This window comes from Rhamphochromis longiceps, linkage group LG1 (genome assembly GCF_057381845.1).
Source record: "Rhamphochromis longiceps isolate RC_006_pf linkage group LG1, R_longiceps_female_GT1.1, whole genome shotgun sequence".
NCBI lineage: Eukaryota > Metazoa > Chordata > Actinopteri > Cichliformes > Cichlidae > Rhamphochromis > Rhamphochromis longiceps.
The window spans coordinates 15,100,496-15,122,582 of record NC_140557.1 but is presented as its reverse complement, the minus strand read 5'-3'; the positions used below and the strand labels follow the sequence as shown (position 1 = coordinate 15,122,582).

The 22,087-nt window shown below is 42.5% G+C and overlaps 2 protein-coding genes across 2 annotated transcripts in view; one reads left to right on the top strand and one right to left on the bottom strand.

The window, feature by feature from the left end:
• The first annotated feature begins 376 nt into the window (after positions 1-376).
• Positions 377-12,953, top strand: kif28 (kinesin family member 28). The gene is made up of 27 exons (XM_085396056.1): positions 377-472; positions 824-1,015; positions 1,158-1,208; positions 1,289-1,441; positions 1,532-1,567; positions 1,663-1,782; positions 2,129-2,236; positions 2,344-2,498; positions 2,575-2,686; positions 2,765-2,832; positions 2,986-3,128; positions 3,206-3,327; positions 3,461-3,551; positions 3,731-3,791; positions 4,100-4,223; positions 9,243-9,378; positions 9,473-9,591; positions 9,707-9,814; positions 9,904-9,996; positions 10,192-10,332; positions 10,432-10,502; positions 10,578-10,712; positions 10,945-11,111; positions 11,350-11,444; positions 11,532-11,664; positions 11,800-11,933; positions 12,362-12,953. The coding sequence occupies exons 1-27, from the start codon at positions 398-400 to the stop codon at positions 12,542-12,544; spliced, it is 3,126 nt and encodes a 1,041-aa protein (XP_085252182.1). The 5' UTR covers positions 377-397; the 3' UTR covers positions 12,545-12,953.
• Positions 12,954-13,143: 190 nt separating this feature from the next.
• Positions 13,144-22,087, bottom strand: part of LOC146678460 (frizzled-3-like) — a 33,529-nt gene continuing 24,585 nt past the window's right edge. The window contains exons 8-11 of the mRNA XM_085396167.1: positions 17,405-17,553; positions 16,909-17,023; positions 16,211-16,374; positions 13,144-16,117 (exon numbers count right to left, since the gene is read on the bottom strand). Of these exons, the coding sequence (XP_085252293.1) occupies positions 15,895-16,117; positions 16,211-16,374; positions 16,909-17,023; positions 17,405-17,553 (651 nt within the window). The 3' untranslated portion in view covers positions 13,144-15,894. The remainder of the gene's footprint in view (positions 16,118-16,210; positions 16,375-16,908; positions 17,024-17,404; positions 17,554-22,087) is intronic.

Below are 22,087 nucleotides of genomic sequence, written 5' to 3'. Positions count from 1 at the left end.
AAAAAGAAAGAAAGAAAAGCATATTTCTACCCATAACAACTCTCATGATCATTACTTTAGTGAATAGTCGGAGATCATAAAATGTGTAGCAGTACTTTCTACACATCTGTTATGTTTTTAGAGCTGTATGAAGTGCTTTAGTAATCAATAACATTAGACAAGGATCTGTTTAAATGCCATTCTGTTTTCATTTCCATTCTTAAAATTGCTTCCATCTTTTAGCAAACCGATCCATGTTTTCAGTTAAATAGGTTAAAGTGTACACCAGCGTTCCTGTCACACAGCCCCGACTGCGCTCATGTTACCGTGTAACTCGACACAGCATTGTGTTGTTCTGAGTGAGGGAGCTGATCAGTCGGTCTGCCCGTGTCCTGTGCCGATACTCGCCTGCTGCACCATGAGGGCTAAAGTCTCAGACATGCACAGTAAGGACTGTGTCAAAGTGGCTGTCAGAGTCCGACCGTTCAACAAGGTCAGTGTGCTGATGTTTTCTATAATAACCACTATTTATTTTTCTTTTGTAAGCCTTTGCTGTCTGCTTTTTAAATACTCATATTTTGTATTCTTAAGGTGTGACCCACACTGATATACTGCATACTTTATTTACCCTGATAAATCCTGTTGCTTCTTTTAACATTTACAACAGTAAATATAAAATTCAAAATTCAAATTGTGTGTTATTGTGTCTCCTACCTTCCCTTGCACTTACCCTCACATTTTCCTTGAAATCTAAAATAAATGCTTTTATAAACTATTTGCTCTCCCAGCTCTTTTTAGTCTCTCTCCATCATTTCATCTTCTTTCGTTTTCTTCCTTCACTCAGAGAGAGAGGGATGCGGGCAGTCGCTGTATCATATCCATGGTTTCGAGCTCCATCACCATCCAGGATCCACGGGATTCCCAGAACCGACGGGCTTTCTGTTTCGATTATGCCTATTGGTCCCACAGCGGTTTCACAAGAGACCACAGGGGTATCTATGTGCCTGAAGAGCCAGGAGGGAGATACGCTGACCAGGTCAGGTCATAAATGAGCTGGGAGTGTGTTGTGCAAGATAGAATCTAGATGGTTTGGGCAGAATAAATCTGAATGGATATGAAGTGAGTTATAAGATTAATAAGAATTAATTTACATCTCATGAGATATCATCCATTCCCAGGACAGCGTGTTCCAAGATTTGGGAGAAGGAATATTGGAAAATGCGCTGCAGGTAGCACTCAGTCTTTATCCGATACTCTCTATCTCACGTCTCAACTCTTAATAACAAATGTTCTAAAATTACATGCGCAGGGTTATAATGCCACATTGTTAGCCTACGGTCAGACCGGCTCAGGGAAGAGTTACTCGATGATGGGTTATGGGCCTAACAAAGGCCTGATTCCTAAACTCTGCGACCGGTTGTTTCAAGCCATCAAAGAAAACCAGGAGAACAGACAATGTCAGGTGAAGCAAAAGCACAAGACGATGCAGAATGCTGTGAATGATTCAATGTGTAAATGATCTAAAATGTGTTTCTTCTTCATGTCCCTGCAGGTCTTTTTCAGTATGTTGGAAATCTATAATGAGCAGGTGGTGTTTGGAGCAAATTTGTTTCTCTGGATATGATACATGCTACGATGCTATTATGTTTCCTGACTCTTCCTTTTCCTCCCCTCTCTGTCCAGGTGGTTGACTTGCTGTCTCGGGCGTCTCGGACTCCGGGCGGGCTCAGAGTCAGAGAGGAGCAGCAACGAGGTTTCTATGTGGAGGGTCTCCGCACAGTCCCCTGCGAGACTGCAGCTCAGGTAGAGAGATGAATGGAAAAAGGATACAAACCAAACCAATCAACTGCAGTAGCCAAAGGCTAAGGTTGCAGTCATGTGCAGTTAATATTAGAATTTTTAGGGAATTAAATGCTTTGTGATCTTCTTCAAAGAGAGCCTCACGAAGCAGTCCAGCATGAATCTGTTGGACTCGTCTGGCAGTGAGCATCAGCATTCATCAGAGTCAGAAACTAACAGAGTTAAAGACGATACGGCCATCAGTCTGAGCCCCACCACACTGGGCGATGTCGAAGCATACAAAGGGACATGCTGCTGTTTAATCTAAAAACCAAAAAATATATTTTTGTTCAGAAAAATGTGTTTGCAGGTGGAGCAGTTGATGGAGCAGGGGACGAGGACTCGAACCACTGCCGCCACCCACATGAACGCCAACAGCAGTCGATCGCACATGCTCATTATCCTCCAGCTCAAACAGGTAAAGAGGTTCTGTGCACACTTTTCCAATTTGTTAACATAATTAATACAAGAACAAACATATGTTGTATAAATCTACATTTATGTAAGTTATATTATTCCTGTCAGATCTTCTCTAAAGAGAGCATCACGAAGCAGTCCAACATAAACCTGGTGGACCTGGCTGGCAGTGAGCGTCAGCGTTCATCGGGGTCAGAAGCTGATAGGCTCAAAGAGGGCACGGCCATCAACCTGAGCCTCACCACCCTGGGCAATGTCATCAGGTGACCTGCTGTTTGAATTGATTTACTTTGCATTTACTTTAGTATTTTTGACACTCTTCCCTCATCTCTCCTCCAGCTCCCTGGCTGATGTTGCGGTGGGGAAGAAGGTTGTCCATATTCCTTACAGAGACTCGGCCCTCACAAAGTTGCTGCAGTCTGCACTGGGAGGCAACAGTCGCACTGTTATGGTATCGGACACTCATTTGATACGAGGTTGAGTCATTGGAAGATGCTTTTAAAGTAAATTGAATATATTTGTTTTTGAGATTGCCACATTGAGCCCTGCTGATATCTGCTATGAGGAGTCTCTCTCCACGCTACGCTATGCTGAGAGGTACAATAAGCACTGTAAAGTCTTCTGGATATTTCCCTTCTGCTCTATAAGTAACATATTTAATATACGTTTTATACTTTAGTTCTTTTTGGCCTCTCCTTTATGTCGTTCTACACCTAACTTCTTGTCCCTCCACCTTTTCCACTTCTTCAGGGCAAAGCGTATCCAGAACCGTGCAGTGGTGAACGAGAGCCCCACCGAGCGTCTCGTTAAAGAACTAAAGGCAGAGAACGCCAGACTGTTGCAGCGTCTGAGCCGTCTGGGCCAGGAGGGACGCAGGGCGAATGACGAGACCAGTAAGAATCAGCGTTTGAATGCAGCAGAATGGGATTCAGAGCTGTTGACAGGTCGTCTCGTATCTTTGTGTGTTCAGAGGAGCTCCGTCAGCTGCTGACCCACAATGAGCTTCAGATCAGAGCCATTCAGACTCTATGGGAGCAGCATGTGCAGGAGGCCCTGAAAGACTGGGAGCAACAGTATGCTAACATCACACAGGTGCATGCATAGATACATACGTAGATGCAGACATGCAAAACACACAAGCAAAGGCTGCAAATGCATTTGATGGAGGTTTTGTATGTAGTGTCTTTAAATGGATGTTTCTTGTTTCCCTCGTCCTCACTGGCAGGAGAGGAGGATGATGCAGATGCATCCCTACATCCTGAACATCAACGAGGATGCTCAGCTGTCAGGGGTGGTGAAGCTTTTCATCCAGGAGGGTTAGTCCATCTGAATCTCTCTGTATCTGTGCCACGAGATGTATGGTTCTCTCCCTGATAGAAGAAGCTACTAAAGGTGGACAATACCAGATAGTTAAATGGCTTAAACAGCTTAATGTAACAAACATGTCCCGCAGATTTTAACATGTTTGGTGAAATGTTAATCTTTTTATCTTTAGGGGAATGGGACATCGGACTGTGTGACTCCTCCCCACGGTCCATTTGTATCAAGGGTCTAGGGTGAGTTTGCCATCATTGCAAAGAATAAGAAAATTGTCTTTTCGTCTGTATGCATATACACTGATGGGGTCTAAATATTCTTTACATCAGTTTTCTGTCTTACATAAAATTGTTTGTGAGGGGCAGCCAATCAAAAGCTGTTAAAGGCTGGGTATCCATAAAATGAGAGGAGATCCATTAATAACATAAGTAAGGATTATCTTGATGTGTGAATAATGCAAACAGACTGCAGCAGAGTCCAATACTAAAAATATACGGAGCTGGGAAGAAGTCGGATCAGTCCCCTTTTTTGTTTTTATGTGCGTTAGGATCCAGGAACGTCATGCTGTGTTCAGGAATGAACAGCGCAGGGTAACGCTGACCCCGACGACAGGAACAAAGGTTATTGTAAATGGCAATCCTGTTTCCCAGGCAACAGAGCTGCAGCACCTGGTGGGTCTTGACTCAAACCTCAATTATATGATGTGGTATATGTATATGTATATATATATATATATATATATATATATATATATATATATATTAGGGGAGCAACGATACTCGTATCGATATTGAACCGTTCGATACAGTGCTTTCGGTTCGGTACGCATATGTATCGAACAATACAACATTTGTAATTTATTTTATCAACTTTCCTTCTGACGATGCTGTCTGTGTTGAGCGCTCAGTGAATCTGCGTTCGACTACTCCGCCTAGGCTGCACTGTCGAGCGCAGATCCACTGAGCGTTCAACGTAGACAGCATAGTCAGAAGGAAGAGCGCAGGGCAAGCTAGCAGACAGAAGTTAAGCTCTCCTTGCAACATGGCAAATTGAACCTCCCCCACCCTTATTCAGATCTGGCGTTTGGAATTATTTTGGTTTTCATGTGACGTATGACCCTGAAGGTAAGCGCATCATGGACTAAAGTAAAACAGTATGTTGGATGTGCCACGCAATGCTCAATTACATGGGTGGGAACTAGTGTGTTAGTGCAGTTAGCTCATTAACGTGTTAGCCGTCCAGCCCCACGCAGGGGGCGATCAGGGGTAGCTCGTTAACGGAGATTTGCCGTGTTGTGGCGTTAACGTCATTTCAACGAGATTAACGCTGACAGCTCTAGTGGGAACACAACGAATATGACTGCACATTTACGCCGACATCATCCTAGTGCAAAGACAAGTGGAAGCAGACAAAAACAACAAGCATGCATGCTACAAACTTTACCCGAGTCATTTAGACAGCCGTTAGCACATGATTCTCCTTATGGGGACCTGATATGTTTAATATTGTGGCGAGCTCAGACAAGGAAGAGACGGAGGTGTCGTTTGGTCTTGCTTCCCGTGAGCTAGCCAGAGAGCACAGCCGTTTATTGACATCTGCAGAAGAACACTGCCGCTAGCTAACTGCTCAGCGCAGCAACCGCACAGCAACAACACACAGGGCGCCCTCTGACCCCGGAAGGACACACCGTCGCAGCGAGAGGGCGTCACCCGTCACTATGGCAACATAACTGTACAAACAGAACCCCGAACAGCCCTGACTGGCTACATAACCCCCACCTAAGGGGTCAGTCGTCCCCGACGACCCCATTACCCCACACAAAGTCCTGCAAATGTCCAGGTGCCTTCTTTTGGCGCACCGGCCGGTCACGACCGGCGGGGGAAAAGTCACTCGGGTGAAAACATGGGGTGCCACCATCATCCCACTTCTGACACCAATGTGGCGAGCTCAGACAAGGAGGAGACGGAGGTGTCGTTTGGTCTTGCTTTCCGTGAGCTAGCCAAGGAGCACAGCCGTTTATTGACATCTGCAGAAGAACACTGCCGCTAGCTAACTGCTCAGCGCGGCAACCGCATAGCAGCAACAACAACAACAACACACAGGGCGCCCTCTGACCCCGGAAGGACACACCGTCGCAGCGAGAGGGCGTCACCCGTCACTATGGCAACATAAACAAAACATAATTGTACAAACAGAACCCTGAACAGCTACCCGGTTGTTCAGTGATGACGCGACGAATCCTACTTCCGGGTCTAAAGTAGTCTGCGTTTAATATGACTTTTGTGTTGTTAACATGTTTAATGTTATGTATTTTCTTCTATTTGATCTCAAAAAGCTCCTAAAACAGTCAGTGATCCCTGTTGACCTCCCTCGGCTTTTATTACCACTAATCATTTATTTAAGCTCAGTTTTTAAAACCTTAGGATGTAACTACAGCCCAGCCCATGCAGCAGTATATGAATGACTAACCTCGTATTGTGGATGGATTATCTCAGTTGTTCTCCTGGCTGAAGTTTAGTCCTTTTACAGCATCCTGCCATGCGATTACATTTGTTCCTGACCACCGAGAACACTCACGTTAACTTTTATCGAGTGGAAAAAAAGTTAGCTTGTTTATATTATGCTAACATAGCTGTGTCGCAAGCGGTCACGTAGCACATCATTATATACCAGCTAGCCAAACTTCAGTAACCCTACAAACGTCACTGCTGTTTAGTTTTCTGTCTTCATTTATGCTGGAAGTGATAGCAGAGCTGTACGTTTTAATTTGTTTCCAAAACCCCGCAGTCAGGACATGCTATATTGTATTTAGATAGAAGCTAGCGAGCTAACTCCCTGCTAACTTCTAACTCCGTTAAATGTCATAAATTCCGTTTTCATGGATGCCTGGATGTTAAACTCAATTGTTACACCTGGTAGAGCAGAACGCTGATCATTTTATTAAAGATGAAAGACTTTAGACAGTTTTTCAACTCTCAGTAATGCCATAGTGATCGTTTGATATATGGACCTGCAGCTGAGTTTAGACCCAGACACGGCTAGTGACGTCAGACTGAACAATCGGGGGTCAGTCGTCCCCGACGACCCCATTACCCCACACAAAGTCCTGCAAATGTCCAGGTGCCTTCTGGAAAAGTCACTCGGGTCAGAACATGGGGTGCCACCATCATCCCACTTCTGACACCAATGTGGTGAGCTCAGACAAGGAGGAGACGGAGGTGTCTTTGGTCTTGCTTCCCGTGAGCTAGCCAGGGAGCACAGCCGTTTATTGACATCTGCAGAAGAACACTGCCGCTAGCTAACTGCTCAGCGCGGCAACCGCACAGCAGCAACAACAACAACACACAGGGCGCCCTCTGACCCCGGAAGGACACACCGTCGCAGCGAGAGGGCGTCACCCGTCACTATGGCAACATAAACAAAACATAACTGTACAAACAGAACCCCGAACAGCCCTGACCCGCTACAATATGCTGCTGAGAATATAGCCCAGAAGAAGCGTATAGTATTGCTTTTATTTTGGAAAGAGCCATTTCTCTGTAATAAACTCTCTTTTCCAAAGATGAGTGATTCCTCAATCAGATACAGGGCTTGCAAAATCACTAGCCCGACGTCCCGGGGCTAGCGATTTTTCCAGTCGGGCTACCAAAATCTATCTCTGCCCTGCCCGTCGGGCTATTGTAGGAAAAATATATGTCAATGCTTTTGCATTCTTTCGGAAATGTAGCTGGGTAATTATGTCATTGGCATCGGTGAGCCACTGTCAATATGTGACATATTGAAGTCGCGTTTGAATTTGCGCTTGTTTTTTGCTTTCACTTTGCAATCACGTGAACTGTGTATAGAGAGCACAGCACTGATTGGTGAGTGATGATAATTTGTGCACCAATTCCTCTGACATCGTCTTATCAATCGTTAGCTTACTATGCAAACATGACAAGTGAAATCTCCCGCAGCAAGCTTAAACATATGAGAGGTTGATCGCGCAGAGAATCGCTGACCGTTATATGTGTGTGTGTGTGTGTGTGTGTGTGTGTGTGTGTGTGTGTGTGTGTGTGTGTGTGTGTGTGTGTGTGTGTGTGTGTGTGTAAAAGCAGCAGGATATATATTTTAGTTCTGCTGAGCCAAATAAGACAGGTCAGGGTGAAGAAGTGACAGCCAAAGAAAAGCTTACCACAAAACGGAAAAGTTATGACAAATCAGACTATAAGGCAAAAAGAAAGTGCAGCTTTATGGTTTCATGGACAAAAGAATTTCTGTGGCTGCAATATGACGAGCTATATAACCGGGGCTGCACATAAGTGGTCCGCAGGTGCGCATTCGCAGTCAAAAAACAAACAAAAAAAAACCGCGCACAAGATATGAAGTTGCAACGCGTGTTTGCATACATAAGATTTTCTGGAGGAGGACAGACATTTGTTTAGAACTCTTAAAGATGTCGAAGAAGCTCCTTTAAGCAATTACTTTGGTGTTCCTCCACCTCCAAACAAATGTCAGAAGGAGTCCGAACCACAAAAGAAGCGCGTATTCTCGGAAAAGTGGTTGCAGGAGGTGAGCTGGCTTCAAACAAATGATGAACGCACAGAGATGTGGTGCGGAATGTGCCGTGAAAATTCCACTCTAGCGGACAAAAACAGTGCTTTTTATATGGACGCAAACGCGCGTTGCAACTTCTTATCTGGTGCGCGTCTTTTATTTTGACAGCGAATGCGCACATGCGGACCACTTATGTGCACCCGTGTAAATAACATAATGTTCTGCCGGGTGTGTTGTTGGTTTTCTCTCGATTTCTGAGTCGACAAGCGCCTTTGTTACTGGGACCAGTCATTTTAAGAAAGGCCCCCATTAGAACCCATGAGAAATGCATTATTGCTCAGTCTGCAATATCTTTCCCAGAACAAACACCAATTGCAAATAACATACTAAAAATAAACCTGAAAAATCTGTTTAGAACAGCTACTATGTTGCAAAGAGTGAACTACCACTGGCAAAATTTAGCAGTCTTTGCAAACTTCAAAAAGCAAATGGCCTAGATCTTGGTTCCACTTGCCTCTTACCTGTGACTTCAGCGGAAATTTCAAATTCAGGATCTGACACAGACTGATTCATGCCCTACACCGTTCTTACAAGTTCATAGAAATTTATGTTCAATTAGAACCAAGTATTTGAGTTGATGATTGTAATTTTTATACAATGTTGTAATTTGTTTTTCAACAATTTTTTGATTAATGTTTTGTTTCCTTTACAATATTATACTTTAATGTATAATATTGTAAAGGAAACAAAACATCAATCAAAAAATTGCTCTCTTTTTTAATTCGGGCTACTTACATTAATTTTGGGCTACCAAAAACTGAAGAGTCCCTGCCCAATGGGCTACCAGGGATTTTGAAATTTTGAGAGCCCTGAGAGATATTTATTTTTTTAATTACTTTTGTTTCAGCAACATTAAATTTAAAAACTGTACTTTTGAGTTAAAATATATATTTATAATTTTAATAAATGACAAATTAAAAAGGCATGAAAATTTTTTTTGTATCGAAAAAATATCGAACCGAACCGTGAATTTTGTGTATCGTTGCACCCATATATACATATATATATATATATATATATATATATATATATATATATATATATATATATATATATATATATATATAATTTTTTTTATTTTCTATTTTTATCAGGATCGCCTCATTCTGGGTTCCAACTGCACCTACCTGTTCATTGGTTATCCATCAGAGAGATGCGGGGATGACTGGAGTCGCTATGATTACGATTACTTCCAGTCTGAACTGGCTGCAGCTGAGGGCATCCACCTGGGTGAGCGGGAGCGTGAATAACTCCACATGAAGGGCTCTTATTTTTTGAAGGAAACTCACTGAACTCATTATATTATTCATCTGCATGTGTTTAGGTGAGTCCAGTGCTGGATCGAGTCAGACAGACCCCAGTCTGCTAGCTGTCTTCTTTGATTACATCAAATTGATGCCCATGGTGGCTGAGGCCAACCAGATGAGCCAGGAATTGAGCAAGGTAACGCACGGCCTCAGGGTGAAAAATTCTGTATTTAACGTGTTCCTAGAAAGCAAATATCTTTGGTTTCCTGTGCGTCATCAGATTCTGGCCATGTGTTGCATTGTGTTTGCAGGATGTGGAGTTCAAGCTGGAGATTAAAAATCTGGCACTGTCAGATTCAAAAGGCCACGATCTAGAGAAAGACATCGTTGTCAGAGTCACCTCCAAGGGAACCAAGCAGGTTGGTCTGTCCCTGTATGGGGTGTTTTGTCACTTGTGTAAACTGCAGCGTCACTTTGAAAGATTACAATCTTTGCATGCACTCTGCAGGTCTGGATGTGGTCCAAAGCCAAGTTTATTAACCGCAAGTTTCTGATGGAAGAGGTTTACCAGCAGCATTTGGCAGAGCAGAGCGGAGACAATGTATGTTAGCTGAAAGAACAATGTTGATGTTTGTTGGCTTGTATTTACCTTTACATCTCTGCAGATGTTTAAGCTAAATAAAACATGTGCATATTCGCTATATTGACATCACATATTGTTAGGATGGTCAGCACTTCCTAAAGCATAAACCTTTCCAGACCAGTAACTCTATTATTAAGACTTTTATGTTTTTAGGAAGTAGCCGGGCTGTCAACAGTAACATTACCCAGAGATAAAGACCCATTCTGGGATCCAATTGAGCCTCTTCTCCTGGGCACTGCCCACCTTTGGCTCCAATCGTTGGCCTTCCGCATCCCTCTGGAAGAGCAGCTAGAGGTACAAACTGATATACTCCATACACACTGGCATCTTCATCTAAAAGTATTTTCAGATGACAGTTAAATAAAGTCAGTGGGTGATGATCCCGGTCTGCAGGTGTTGGGGTCAGAGGGCACAGAGGAAGGCATTCTACAAACACAGCTGGTCCCCTGCTCTTCAACTGGACTGTATGTCACACATGCACAGACACACAAACCTTCAGTGCACAGGTATATCAGTAACTAGACGTTCGCACTTCCCAGCCCTCTGGGTGAGGATGACATCCTGATTGACCCATCAGAGATACTGGGTAGACGACTAGACTTCCAGCTGGTCCTGGATCAGTGTTGTGGCTTACGCTGGATCAGAGAGGCCCGCAATCGAGGTGTTCAAATTGGGTAAGGCACATGTGGCTCGGTGTAGAGTACACTGCATTAAATCCTATTGAACTTGGAGATGGAAACCTGGTATATATTTACTGGCACATAGAGGAAGCTGTTAATAATTTTAGCTTTTGAAAAGGTACCGTGGACTCAAGCGTGAAGTCTCCAGTCGTGTCGTCTTCTAAAAGAAGAGAGTTGTGAAATGCTTTCTTCTCTCCGACATTACTTAATCTCCTTACTCTGTTAGTTTCAGGTTATTTGACTGCAGCCAGCCTCTGTACACTCCAGCTGTTTGGCACAACGTGAATCCTCTGCTGGATCACAGAGTCCACTTTGCCTCCCTCCACACCTCCCAGCGTCTGCTAGACTTCCTGCAGAGCAGCGCTGTGGTGCTGGAGCTCTGGGGCCTTCAAGGTGAGGATGGACATTTTTTTTATTTATGCCTGAAGTAAGTGAACTCGGTGATAGCTATTATAACAACAAGACATGCTTAATTTTTTTTTAATGAACCGCGTGGGATTTAAACATTTAAACTGGATTTTAATTTCATCGTGTGTACATTATACATCACATTATTAAATTTCTCATGCAGGTTTAAGAAAAGCCACAGCTGAAATAGAAAGTTTCTTTCAGTGCTTGTTTTCTATCCTAGAGGGCTGCACTCAGTTGAAGTCTTCACTGGAAGGTGTGCGGATGACTGCAGATGGCATCTTCATCATTGATGAGTCGAGTCCAACAGAAAACACAGTGAGTTAGACGTTTAGGAGTAATTGTTTACGTTGACATGAGTTATTTATTGTCTTATTTATTCAGTGTGAGTGTGTTTTATCACAGCCTGTAGACCCCTCAGACCTCAGTTGTTCAGTAAGAGCTCTTCAGCAGGACTTAGATGAACTAAAGAGTGTTAATGAATCACTGAGGAAAGAGAATCACAATCTGAGGGAACAACTCAACACAGCCAGGAATGGTAACAAAAACATACACGAGTTTGTGGTTTCTATTCCAAAGAACTGAAAAAACTACCACACATATGACTTTGGAAGCTTTTGACTTGCTCTTTCAGAAACACACACACACACACATTTCTCTCTTCTGGTTTTAGGTGGCGAGGGTGCGCGTAGTCGCTCGGTGCGTCCCAGCTGTGATGCAGAGTTTGCCCGCGCTCTGAAGGTTTTCTATCACAGCATGACTTCAGTAAGAGGTCAGCTGCAGCGCCTGCGCAGACACAGGCCCAGCGTACGTATTCACGTGTTATCTTCTGTCTTAGCATGAGTTAGTGTTACTACAATGTGGACATGCTTAAAATCCTTAATATAGTGAATCAGCACAGAATGAAATATTGACCTGTTTCATCACATTATTAGCTCCAAGAGTGAACAATTTTGAGCTGCTGCGTTTAGAAAATTACATCTGTGCTGTAGTTATTTGGCTTATGCCTCCAATAGATGCATGATAACTGAAGCACTGTGAAGGATCTGCAAGTGTTATTGTTGTGAAAACTGTTTAAGGTCTGGCCAAAAGAATTATTGACTTTAAACATTAGGAATATGGTTCCGAGAACTGGAGCTGATGTCATAGCAATTTACCAAAACGTCTGATAAATTGCACTTGAACAGATTGAATCCTGCCCATGGATATAACACTCCTGTTTGCACATCATGCAGGATGTTAATGTGCGTGCTTTCCAGGAGGAGTCAGACCTGCTGGGGCTCAGACTGTTTGTGGATGAGCAGAGTCATTTGCTGAGAGACTTCTCGGAGCAGCTGGAACAGAACGTCTCTACGCTCAAACAAGATGTGGCCGCCATCGTCCGCCGGAAACGAGAACGATCAGGAATCTGGTCTTGACCAGGGTTTTTATTTTTTAGGAAAGTATACATTTATGTTGACACTTTAATTTCGCAACTCTGCAGATATTCCGGTTGAGGGTATGAAATGAGCAGAACCAGGTTCTTACAAACTAAATTCTTTGTTTGGGTAAATAAACATGACGGGGATCTGTTATGATGTTCCTCATTTTCTGTCATATACACTTTTCAAATGGTACATGCTTGTGTTAAAGCTGGAAAAGCCATTGAGATAATGAGGTACCTGAGAGCCAAAAGCCTTTCTACTCTTAGCTCTGAAGGATGTCACCGAGAGCAGATATCATCATGAAAAGCTACTCTAATGGAGTTTAAGAATGAGAGCATGGGGTTAGAAATGAGGCCTAACAGATTAGAATTAGTTCCCATTAATGAACACTACATGCACAGTGGACCATGTTCAACACAGTTTATACATAAAAGTATTCACCATATTTTCTGTAATACTTCCTCCTTACTTTTTGTCTGTAAAATGAAGTTTATTCCGGTGGATTATTCTTTTAGTACGCTTGGTTAACAACAATGTATATGCAAGTCTACTATTAAGAGTAACTACAAGTGAAGTCTGTTTAAAAAAAGTTTATTAGACTGCATGTATAAGACATCGTTACAGTTCCAAACTGCAAATAAATTAAAAGGCAAAGACAGCTCAAGTTTCAAAATTCACAAAATTCTTACCGGTACACATTTTTTTTAAGCATCATTAAAAATCCATTGTGTTTTCAAGCTAATGTAGTTCACTTTGAAGCTGTATCACTGGATGACAGAAATCTTCCTCGTGTCTCACTGTGGGGGGATTAATGTTAACGTAAGTGAACAAGAAAAAGACGTCAAACAGCTGAGCGAGATCGTCTCTCCTTATGTTGAGTTTATGACATATTTACGACAGCGTCTCTCACTGCAACGTCTAATTTGGAGGTAAAAAGCACAACGGTTGATGTTTGTAAGCAGTCACGACTTGTAAGAGTACAGACAGTTGCTGTAGGTCCAAAAAAAGATTAGCGTGGGCACATTTACAGGAGGAGGCAGATGTGAGGCAGATTAGTCATCACACAGTACAGAATTTATAAAAAAAAAAAATCTATGTACAAGAAATATGCAGGCAGACAAGCTGACAGCACATAGCTGCTCATGAGAAATTTAAAACAAGACAGAGATGAGAGGAGCGAGGCAACGGCAAAAGGCAGAGGATAAGCCTGGCTTCAACTGAAGAGGTAGACTGTGGGATAGACAGACAGTTACAGATATTCTACTGCGAGGAGAGATTAGATTCTTCACAAATAAGCACCACATGTTATTTTTTATCAGAACTGATCATGTTAGGTTTAGGATCAGTATCTTCCTTTCCAAAAACAGCACCCAGTAACATGAATGTACAGTTACAGAGAAAGCTGAGGGTCCAGGTGAGGTAGGTTAATCAGGTTTCTAGGATTAGGGACCAAACGGAGCTGCATGAACATGAAACAATATTCATTTCTTTTTGCTCAGAGTAGAAAATAAATGTCAGAGAACAAGAAGCACAATGACTGAACATTTCTTTTTCTAATGTTGGACTGTCAGTTGTCTGCACCTCTTTGGGCAAGTTTGAGCCTGAGGAACAGGACTACAGATGATCACAGAGCATGTACAGGAGCAGTTTTGGTGTTTATATAGTACATTGGTGATTATTGCATTTAAAAAAAAAATCCACTTCCTTCCTAAAGGAAACCCATGCTATCTGTTTCCATTTAAAATTACAGTCCTATCTGTGCAGTCATGGGGTTTGAATGCACAGATTTTGTTCTTACCTAACGTCAATCAGCTTTCTTTTTCAGAGGGTAAAAAACACGGGGTTGTATGTTAATCGGATTGTAAAGCCACAGGAGGCATATTTTAGATTTTTACCTGCTATTTCGTTTATTCTTATAAAACACTGAGCATGCATTTGTTTTGTAAATTATTATCTCGCTTGTTTAAAAAGTTGCCTTATCGCTTCTTTGCCAGGTTCAAGTCTCAGTGCAGACAGTTCAGAAGACAGTATAAAAGATGGACGTGGCTTCCAGTTGTGAATGCCTTAAACCTGCAATCTGTTTTACGGTCACCAGGGGGCGATAGCTGTGGTGGCCAAAAAAAAACTTGGGGCTTTCTGAGCTGACCTCTGGAAACACTTTCCTGCTGGGTTTATTGTTTCAGCCACTTATTTGAGATAACGCTGAATAAAAATAACTTGTGATATAATAATAATAATGATAACTTGTGATTGACAGGATGTTAGCCAATGAGTGTAGTTTCACAGTCAAACCGGCTTTCTTCCATCACATCCAGTTTCAACAGCAAGATGGCTCATCGAAGCTTCAAGGTGGGACTTCACAAACTAGAGGGTGATTACATGGTAGCTATGTCCATCTTTTATATTGTATATGTCAGTACTAAAATACTTTTTTGGCTGACTTGAAATAAATATCTGTGCATGTAAATAAGAGCACAGATCATCCATTACAGCCATGGCCATACTTTATCACTCTCTGAAACAACCCTTTTACATTCATGGGTGGAAAACGTTTCGTCTTTCAGCTCCCTCCTTCAAGCTCCAGGGGAGAATTAAAATTTAAAAACACATCACTAGTCATGTCTCCATTTCCCACTTTCTCACACGCACGCACGCACGCACACATATACACACACACACACACACACACACACACACACACACACACACACACACACACACACACACACACACACACACACACACACACACACACACACAATGAAGCTTCCAGCAGCAGAAGACAAACTTCACAGTATAAAAATAACTCAAACCACAGAGAGGTCCATAATTTCACATTAGGCCCATTTTTTTTTTCCATTTTCTGAAGCCACGCAAAGACAAACATCACTCATTAAGAGCTGCAATCCAGAGCAGTGGAGTCGGCAGTGTTCGGGTATTTAACATTATATTCATATAGGTCCTGAAAGATGATCACCAATATATGGATGATGCCACTATCAACCAGACTGAGAGACACCTTTGTCAGTGTCTGTTTGTTTCCATTGCTAGCTTTCCCTGAATAATGTCTCGAGTGTCACCAAAAGAGGACGGGGATTTATTCCTGTTGGCTCAGCCTGTTGAATCAAGCAGACCAGGTGTAAACTCAAAATAATTCAGTGAGCAAACTGGTCCACCTTACAGCCAAACTCCATCAAAATTTAGAGGAGTCATGGTTACTGCTCACAAACAACCACAGATTACCAACACAGCACTCAGAGACACATTCCCCATCCTCAAAAAAGAAAACAAACAGACTGCTGTGTATCTGCTTCACGTCTCCATCCTTTCACTGATCCAGTGTCTCAGGCGTTGGTGCCTTCGTTCTCAGCCGCTCGGCCGTCACTCGCCGTCGTTCCATGTGTGATGAGGGTAGGTGGGGCCACAGACACGTCTCGCTGGCTGCTGTGCCTCGAGTGGCTGTCTATCTGATGGAGGCTGCTGTGAGTGGAGAGCGGATGGTCGAGACGTGGATTGCTGCCATGGAAACTGCGGTCCTCTGTACCTCGGTAAACCACGGTATCGCTCCTAATGGGGGAGAAGCAATGAAAGAAAAGCTGAGCTTCGACTGATTCACATCGTCTGAGAGGAAGCGAGAGCATCGTGGATTTCCTGGTCTACCTGTCATCTCGAGTGCGCCGCAGGCTGCTGTGGTAGCTGGCCTTGCTGTGGACGCTGCTGGCCTTACTCCTGGTGGAGGAGGGGTGCCCGTGGTGAGTTCTAACTGGTTCATCAAGGTCGTCTAGAACAGCTAAGTGGGTGGAGGAGGCGTGTGTGGAAGTGCCCTACAGGAGGAGAGATCAAACACATGTAGCGCTGAAACCGCTGAGATTAAAGATTTAATTTAACACCCGACACCTTTGCACAACGTGTAAATATTCAAATCCAAAAGGCTACATCTTGCTCAAGGCTCTGTGTACATTACTCCAGCATAAGACATTCATATCTTTTGGATCTTGACTCAAATCTAATGACAAGATTATGCCTCAGGTTATTACTTTTATTATTATGATAGACACCTAGCCAGGTTCACAGGGGTTGAAAAGCTTCATTGATGATGCGGCTAAATATTATCAATGAAGAAATATGTACATGAAAACACCAGTCTGATTAAACCTTTATCAAAGCTTCTAGATGCTGACAAAAAAAAAACAGGCATACAAGATACGATCTTTCATTTCAGTCTTCTCTTCCTTTCATCAGTTTCAAAAGAGCTCAGAGCCGTAACCTGTGGACATTCATGTTTGGACTTTACTCCCACGGCACTTATAAATAATTCCATCCTGCTTTTCTTTTTGCTGTTGTCTTTGCAGTCCTACCTGAGTGGATGTCCCTCTGGACTTCCTAACGATGGGGGTGTTGGGCTCACGCAGCAGAGACTGAGCAAAGTCCGGCTGCTCTTGCAGCACCTGGCGAGACTCATTCACCCCACTGCTGCAGAAAGAAAAAGGTGAAGGAGGTCAGAGGTGTGACGTTTTTACAGACAGGGGACAAGTCGCAGATAAAATTGGAACCAAGAGACAGATTGGGGGGGAAGGAGTAGGAAGACATTTAGGATTCAAGAAGAAATACGGGAAAGAGACAAGAAAACAGTTGATAAGGACAGGATAGGGAAGATTAATGATTAATGTGCTGTTGTATAGCAACGTGTCACCACAAAAGGAAATACAGTAGAGATACTAAACCCCTGAACAACTGAGAGGGAAGGAAAATTGCATGTGAAACAAAGTACAAGATACTTCTAAGTGCATAATTAGTTGTGATAAACTCAATTTAGTTCTCTCGAACATTAAAAGACACACAGTCTCTTCTTACTCTTTGCGCCTGCGTCCATGTAGGAAACTGGCCCACTCAAAACAGGTCTTCTTGCTGCCCACCCAGAAAACAGAGGGGATCCCCACCACGAGCATCATCAGATATTTAATTAGGAACAAAACCATGGCCGGTCTGCTGGTCTCCTCAACCTGAAAATAAAATAAAATGCACACGTTAATGATGCAATCATCTAATCAGCACAGCATGGAGTTTTTAAAAACACAGAGTAAAGTGAAGCAGAGGAGAGAGAGGAAGAGAACAAAGGCTTCGATTATAATGTAGGCAGACTAATTGTGCAGTAGAATATTTCCTCGACAACTAAACATGAAAGATATGCTAAAAGCTTTGGATCCACCAACATTTAACAAACTAAAATCCTCAAACATAATCTAGACAAACCGAGCTGTTTGATGGATCTCCCAGCAGAGGGCAGAGATTTGGTTCTTGGTCCTCTTTTTATTGAATATAAATCCCAGATTTTTAAGAAATACAACAAACAGAACGCTGTGTCGTTCAATCCCAAATCATGGTTTCATCTGTCCGATAAAATTTCACTATGGGAAACCATCAAACACACTGAGTACTGTGTTAAAAGGTTTTTGTGGAAAACCATTATATTGTACTTTAGGTGGTCTTTAAGATATCAAATTCTTTAAATTTTCTTTTTAAATTAAGATAAAAATCTTCCTAAAGATGCTATTAAAGCAATTGACCCTCACTACAGTGAGGGTAAAATCCATGAGCAGCTGAGCCTTTTAGTGAGATAAGAGATTTATTGTTTTTGAAACCCGGGCCCAGAAGAATTTCCATTTATTAATTAGCTTAAGTCTCTGTCACCCATGCTGAGATGAAATGTGTCTTATTTAGATCATCAGATAAAACGAGAAGCCCTGGGTCTTCAGTAAATTATCACCCGTGAACACACACAAAGAAAGAAACTCAAATGAACTTTGACACCACAAAAGAATCTTCAATTATCCAAGAACAAGCAACTGCGCCCTCTCCCAGAACACACAGAAAACCCCCGGGCAAAGATCACATAACACACAGCAATATTGAAATTCCAGAGCTGTAATAGGACGTAAAGGGGATCTTCATGATCTTCACAAACACACAGACACACTCACACAATTTGACATGTGATGGAAACAATGACAAAGCCTTATGAAGTAAAGGTGTATGTGTGTGTGTGCACACATCCAACTGACTGACACACAGGTAGGGATGGAGTATGTTAGCGTCTGCACTGTGCACAATTATCTGGTTAATAATTTAGCACTGGACTATATGAATCACTGCATTCCCACCCATCTTCATAAACAGGATAAAGCCCTTATGGAGGACTGGCAGCAGACCGTGACTAAGCAGCCCAGGGAGCAGAGGGGCTGAAAGATGCATGAGAAAATTAACTGAAATACAAAGAGAAAAGGAAACGGAGCAAAACAAAGATGGGAGAGGTTGGTTTTTTTTTTTGTGGAATTGGTCTTGAGAGCTATATTAGCTGAGCTAATGATGCATGCCACACTCTGCTCCCCTCCCTCACAAATACCTACTCACTCAGCCGCACACACAACTAAGTGCCAGCTCTTACCCACTCTCAACCAAGCACTCAGCATCTTTGGCCAAATCCCAGCTCCCACCCTTGGCCCTTAGGTATCCCATTTCTTTGGGAAATTGAAGGATAGTGGTCATCTAGCCCCCCAAACAAAGCGTGGAGGACCACCTTGCCCTAAGCTGCAGTGAAAAATGGAAGGGGAGAATTGAGATTGGGCCTTTGATCATGAAATAATCCATCTATCCATCCATCTAACGGCTTAACTTAGGGACGCGGGGGGCTGGAGCCTATCCCAGCAGTCATCGGAGAAGAGGCAGGGTACATTTTGGACAGGTCGCTAACACAGAGAGACAGGTGACCACAGGGTCTCACATCCACACCTACGGCCAGTTTAGGATCACCAGTTAATGTGACGTGTGTCTCTTTGGAATGTGGGAAGAAGCCCATGCAGGGAGAACATGCCAACTGTACAGTGAAAGGCACCAGCCAATCAGGACATGTGCAGAGAAAGTGCTAACCACTTCACCACAATGCTTTCTTTCATAAAGTAAGCATGGGAGTTCTTGTTGTAGTTCCTAAATGTCTTCCCACTACTGTAATCAATTCTGACGTCACCGGCTACAACAAAGGTAAGAGCTCATCTGAATAAAACCTGGTTAAATTCCAGATACCAATTAAAAATCATCTTCACGTTAAACTAGTAATTGTACATTTTTGTTTTTATTTCTCAGAACCGAGTGGCTAACATAAACTAGCTAAAATGTTGGCTAACCAGAAAAATTATATGATTGGACTTTTTTTTTTTTTTTTTTTTTAAATGAGACTTTGTTTTTCCCTCGTGTTTTCATACATTTCTGGCCTACAGAACATGGCAAGACTTAACTTGTAAAAAAGGTAAAAAACAAAAAAAAACCGTTGAGCTCCATTCTTGAGTAATTGTGTATTCATGTGAGGTCAGATAATCGGAAAAACTGAGTTTCAGACCGAGAAAACAGACATGATTTTCCTTTTTTTTTTGGCTAAGTGAGTTGCATTTTCTTAAAATCCGGCAGATAAAAGTAAATAACTTGCTGAAAATAGACTCTGCCACACACCCACTACTGACTAGCTGACAAACATGTTCTTTTTAATTATGTTCCATAAAAAAATGATCCTTTACTAGTTACTACCTGTGAGCCAGGTTGTGAGACAATGCATAGGTGCTCTTCAAATACACCAACTAGTTAAAAAAATGATAATTCTAGAGATAATCTTTGTCAGACAGGTTAAGTAACTATTAGGGGTGCAACGATATTCGTATCGATATTGAACCGTTCGATACAGTGCTTTCGGTTCGGTACGCATATGTATCGAACAATACAACATTTGTAATTTATTTTATCAATTTTCCTTCTGACGATGCTGTCTGTGTGGAGCGCTCAGTGAATCTGTGTTCGACTACTCCGCCTAGGCTGCACTGTCGAGCGCAGATCCACTGAGCGCTCCACACAGACAGCATCGTCAGAAGGAAGAGCACAGGGCAAGCTAGCGAGACAGAAGTTAAGCTCTCCTTGCAACAGGCAAATTGACCCTCATTCAGATCTGGCGTTTGGAATTATTTTGGTTTTCATGTGACGTATGACCCTGAAGGTAAGCGAGTCATGGACTAAAGTAAAACAGTATGTTGGATGTGCCATGCAATGCTCAATTACATTGGTGTGAACTAGTGTGTTAGCGCAGTTAGCTCGTTAACGTGTTGGCCGTCTAGCCCCATGCACGGGGCGATCGGCGGTAGCTCGTTAACGGAGATTTGCCGTGTTGTGGCGTTAAGGTCATTTCAACGAGATTAACCTGAAAGCACTAGTGGGAACACAACGAATATGACTGCACATTTACGCCGACATCATCCTAGTGCAAAGACAAAAACAACAAGCATGCTACTAACTTTAGCCGAGTCATTTAGACAGCTGTTAGCACATGATTCTCCTTATGCTGCTGAGAATATAGCCCAGAAGAAGCGGATAGTATAGCTTTTATTTTGGAAAGAGCCATTTCTCTGTAATAAACTCTCTTTTCCAAAGATGAGTGATTCCTCAATCAGATACAGGGCTTGCAATATCGCTAGCCCGACGTCCCGGAGCTAGCGATTTTTTCAGTCGGGCTACCAAAATCTATCTCTTCCCTGCCCGTCGGGCTATTGTAGGAAAAATATATGTCAATGCTTTTGCATTCTTCCAGAAATGTAGCTGGGTAATTATGTCATTGGCATCGGTGAGCCACTGTCAATATGTGACATATTGAAGTCGCGTTTGAATTTGCGCTTGTTTTTTTGCTTTCACTTTGCAATCGTGCGAACTGTGTATAGAGAGCGACAGCACTGATCTGTGAGTGATGATAATTTGTGCACCAATTCCTCTGACATCGTCTTATTAATCGTTAGCTTACTATGCAAACATGACAAGTGAAATCTCCCGCAGCAAGCTTAAACATGTGAGAGGTTGATCGCGCAGAGAATCGCTGAGCTTATGTGAGTGCGCGTGTAAAAGCATTTCAGTTCTGCTGAGCCAAATAAGACAGGTCAGGGTGAAGAAGTGACAGCCAAATAAAAGCTTACCACAAAACGGAGAAGTTATGACAAATCAGACTATAAGGCAAAAAGAAAGTGCAGCTTTATGGTTTCATGGACAAAATAATTTCTGTGGCTGCAATATGACGAGCTAAATAACCAGGGCTGCACATAAGTGGTCCGCAGGTGCGCATTCGCTGTCAAAATAAAAAACGCGCACAAGGGTTAGGGTTAGGGTTAAATTTAAAAACTGTACTTTTGAGTTAAAATATATATTTATAATTTTAATAAATGACAAATTAAAAATGCATGAACATTTTTTTTGTATCGAAAAAATATCGAACCGTGACACCAAAGTATCGAACCGAGCCGAACCGTGAATTTTGTGTATCGTTGCACCCCTAGTAACTATATATCAAAATCAGCTATGAACACTTTATTGTTTGTTTTGCAGTACTTTGCCTTTTCCCGGTCCATGTTGTCCCCTCAGTCTGACTTAAAAAAAGCACACGAACACAATTAAGTTGGTGCGATGACTTCACAACTTGGGAATCCTGACCATTTGAGGAGTGCATGAATGGAA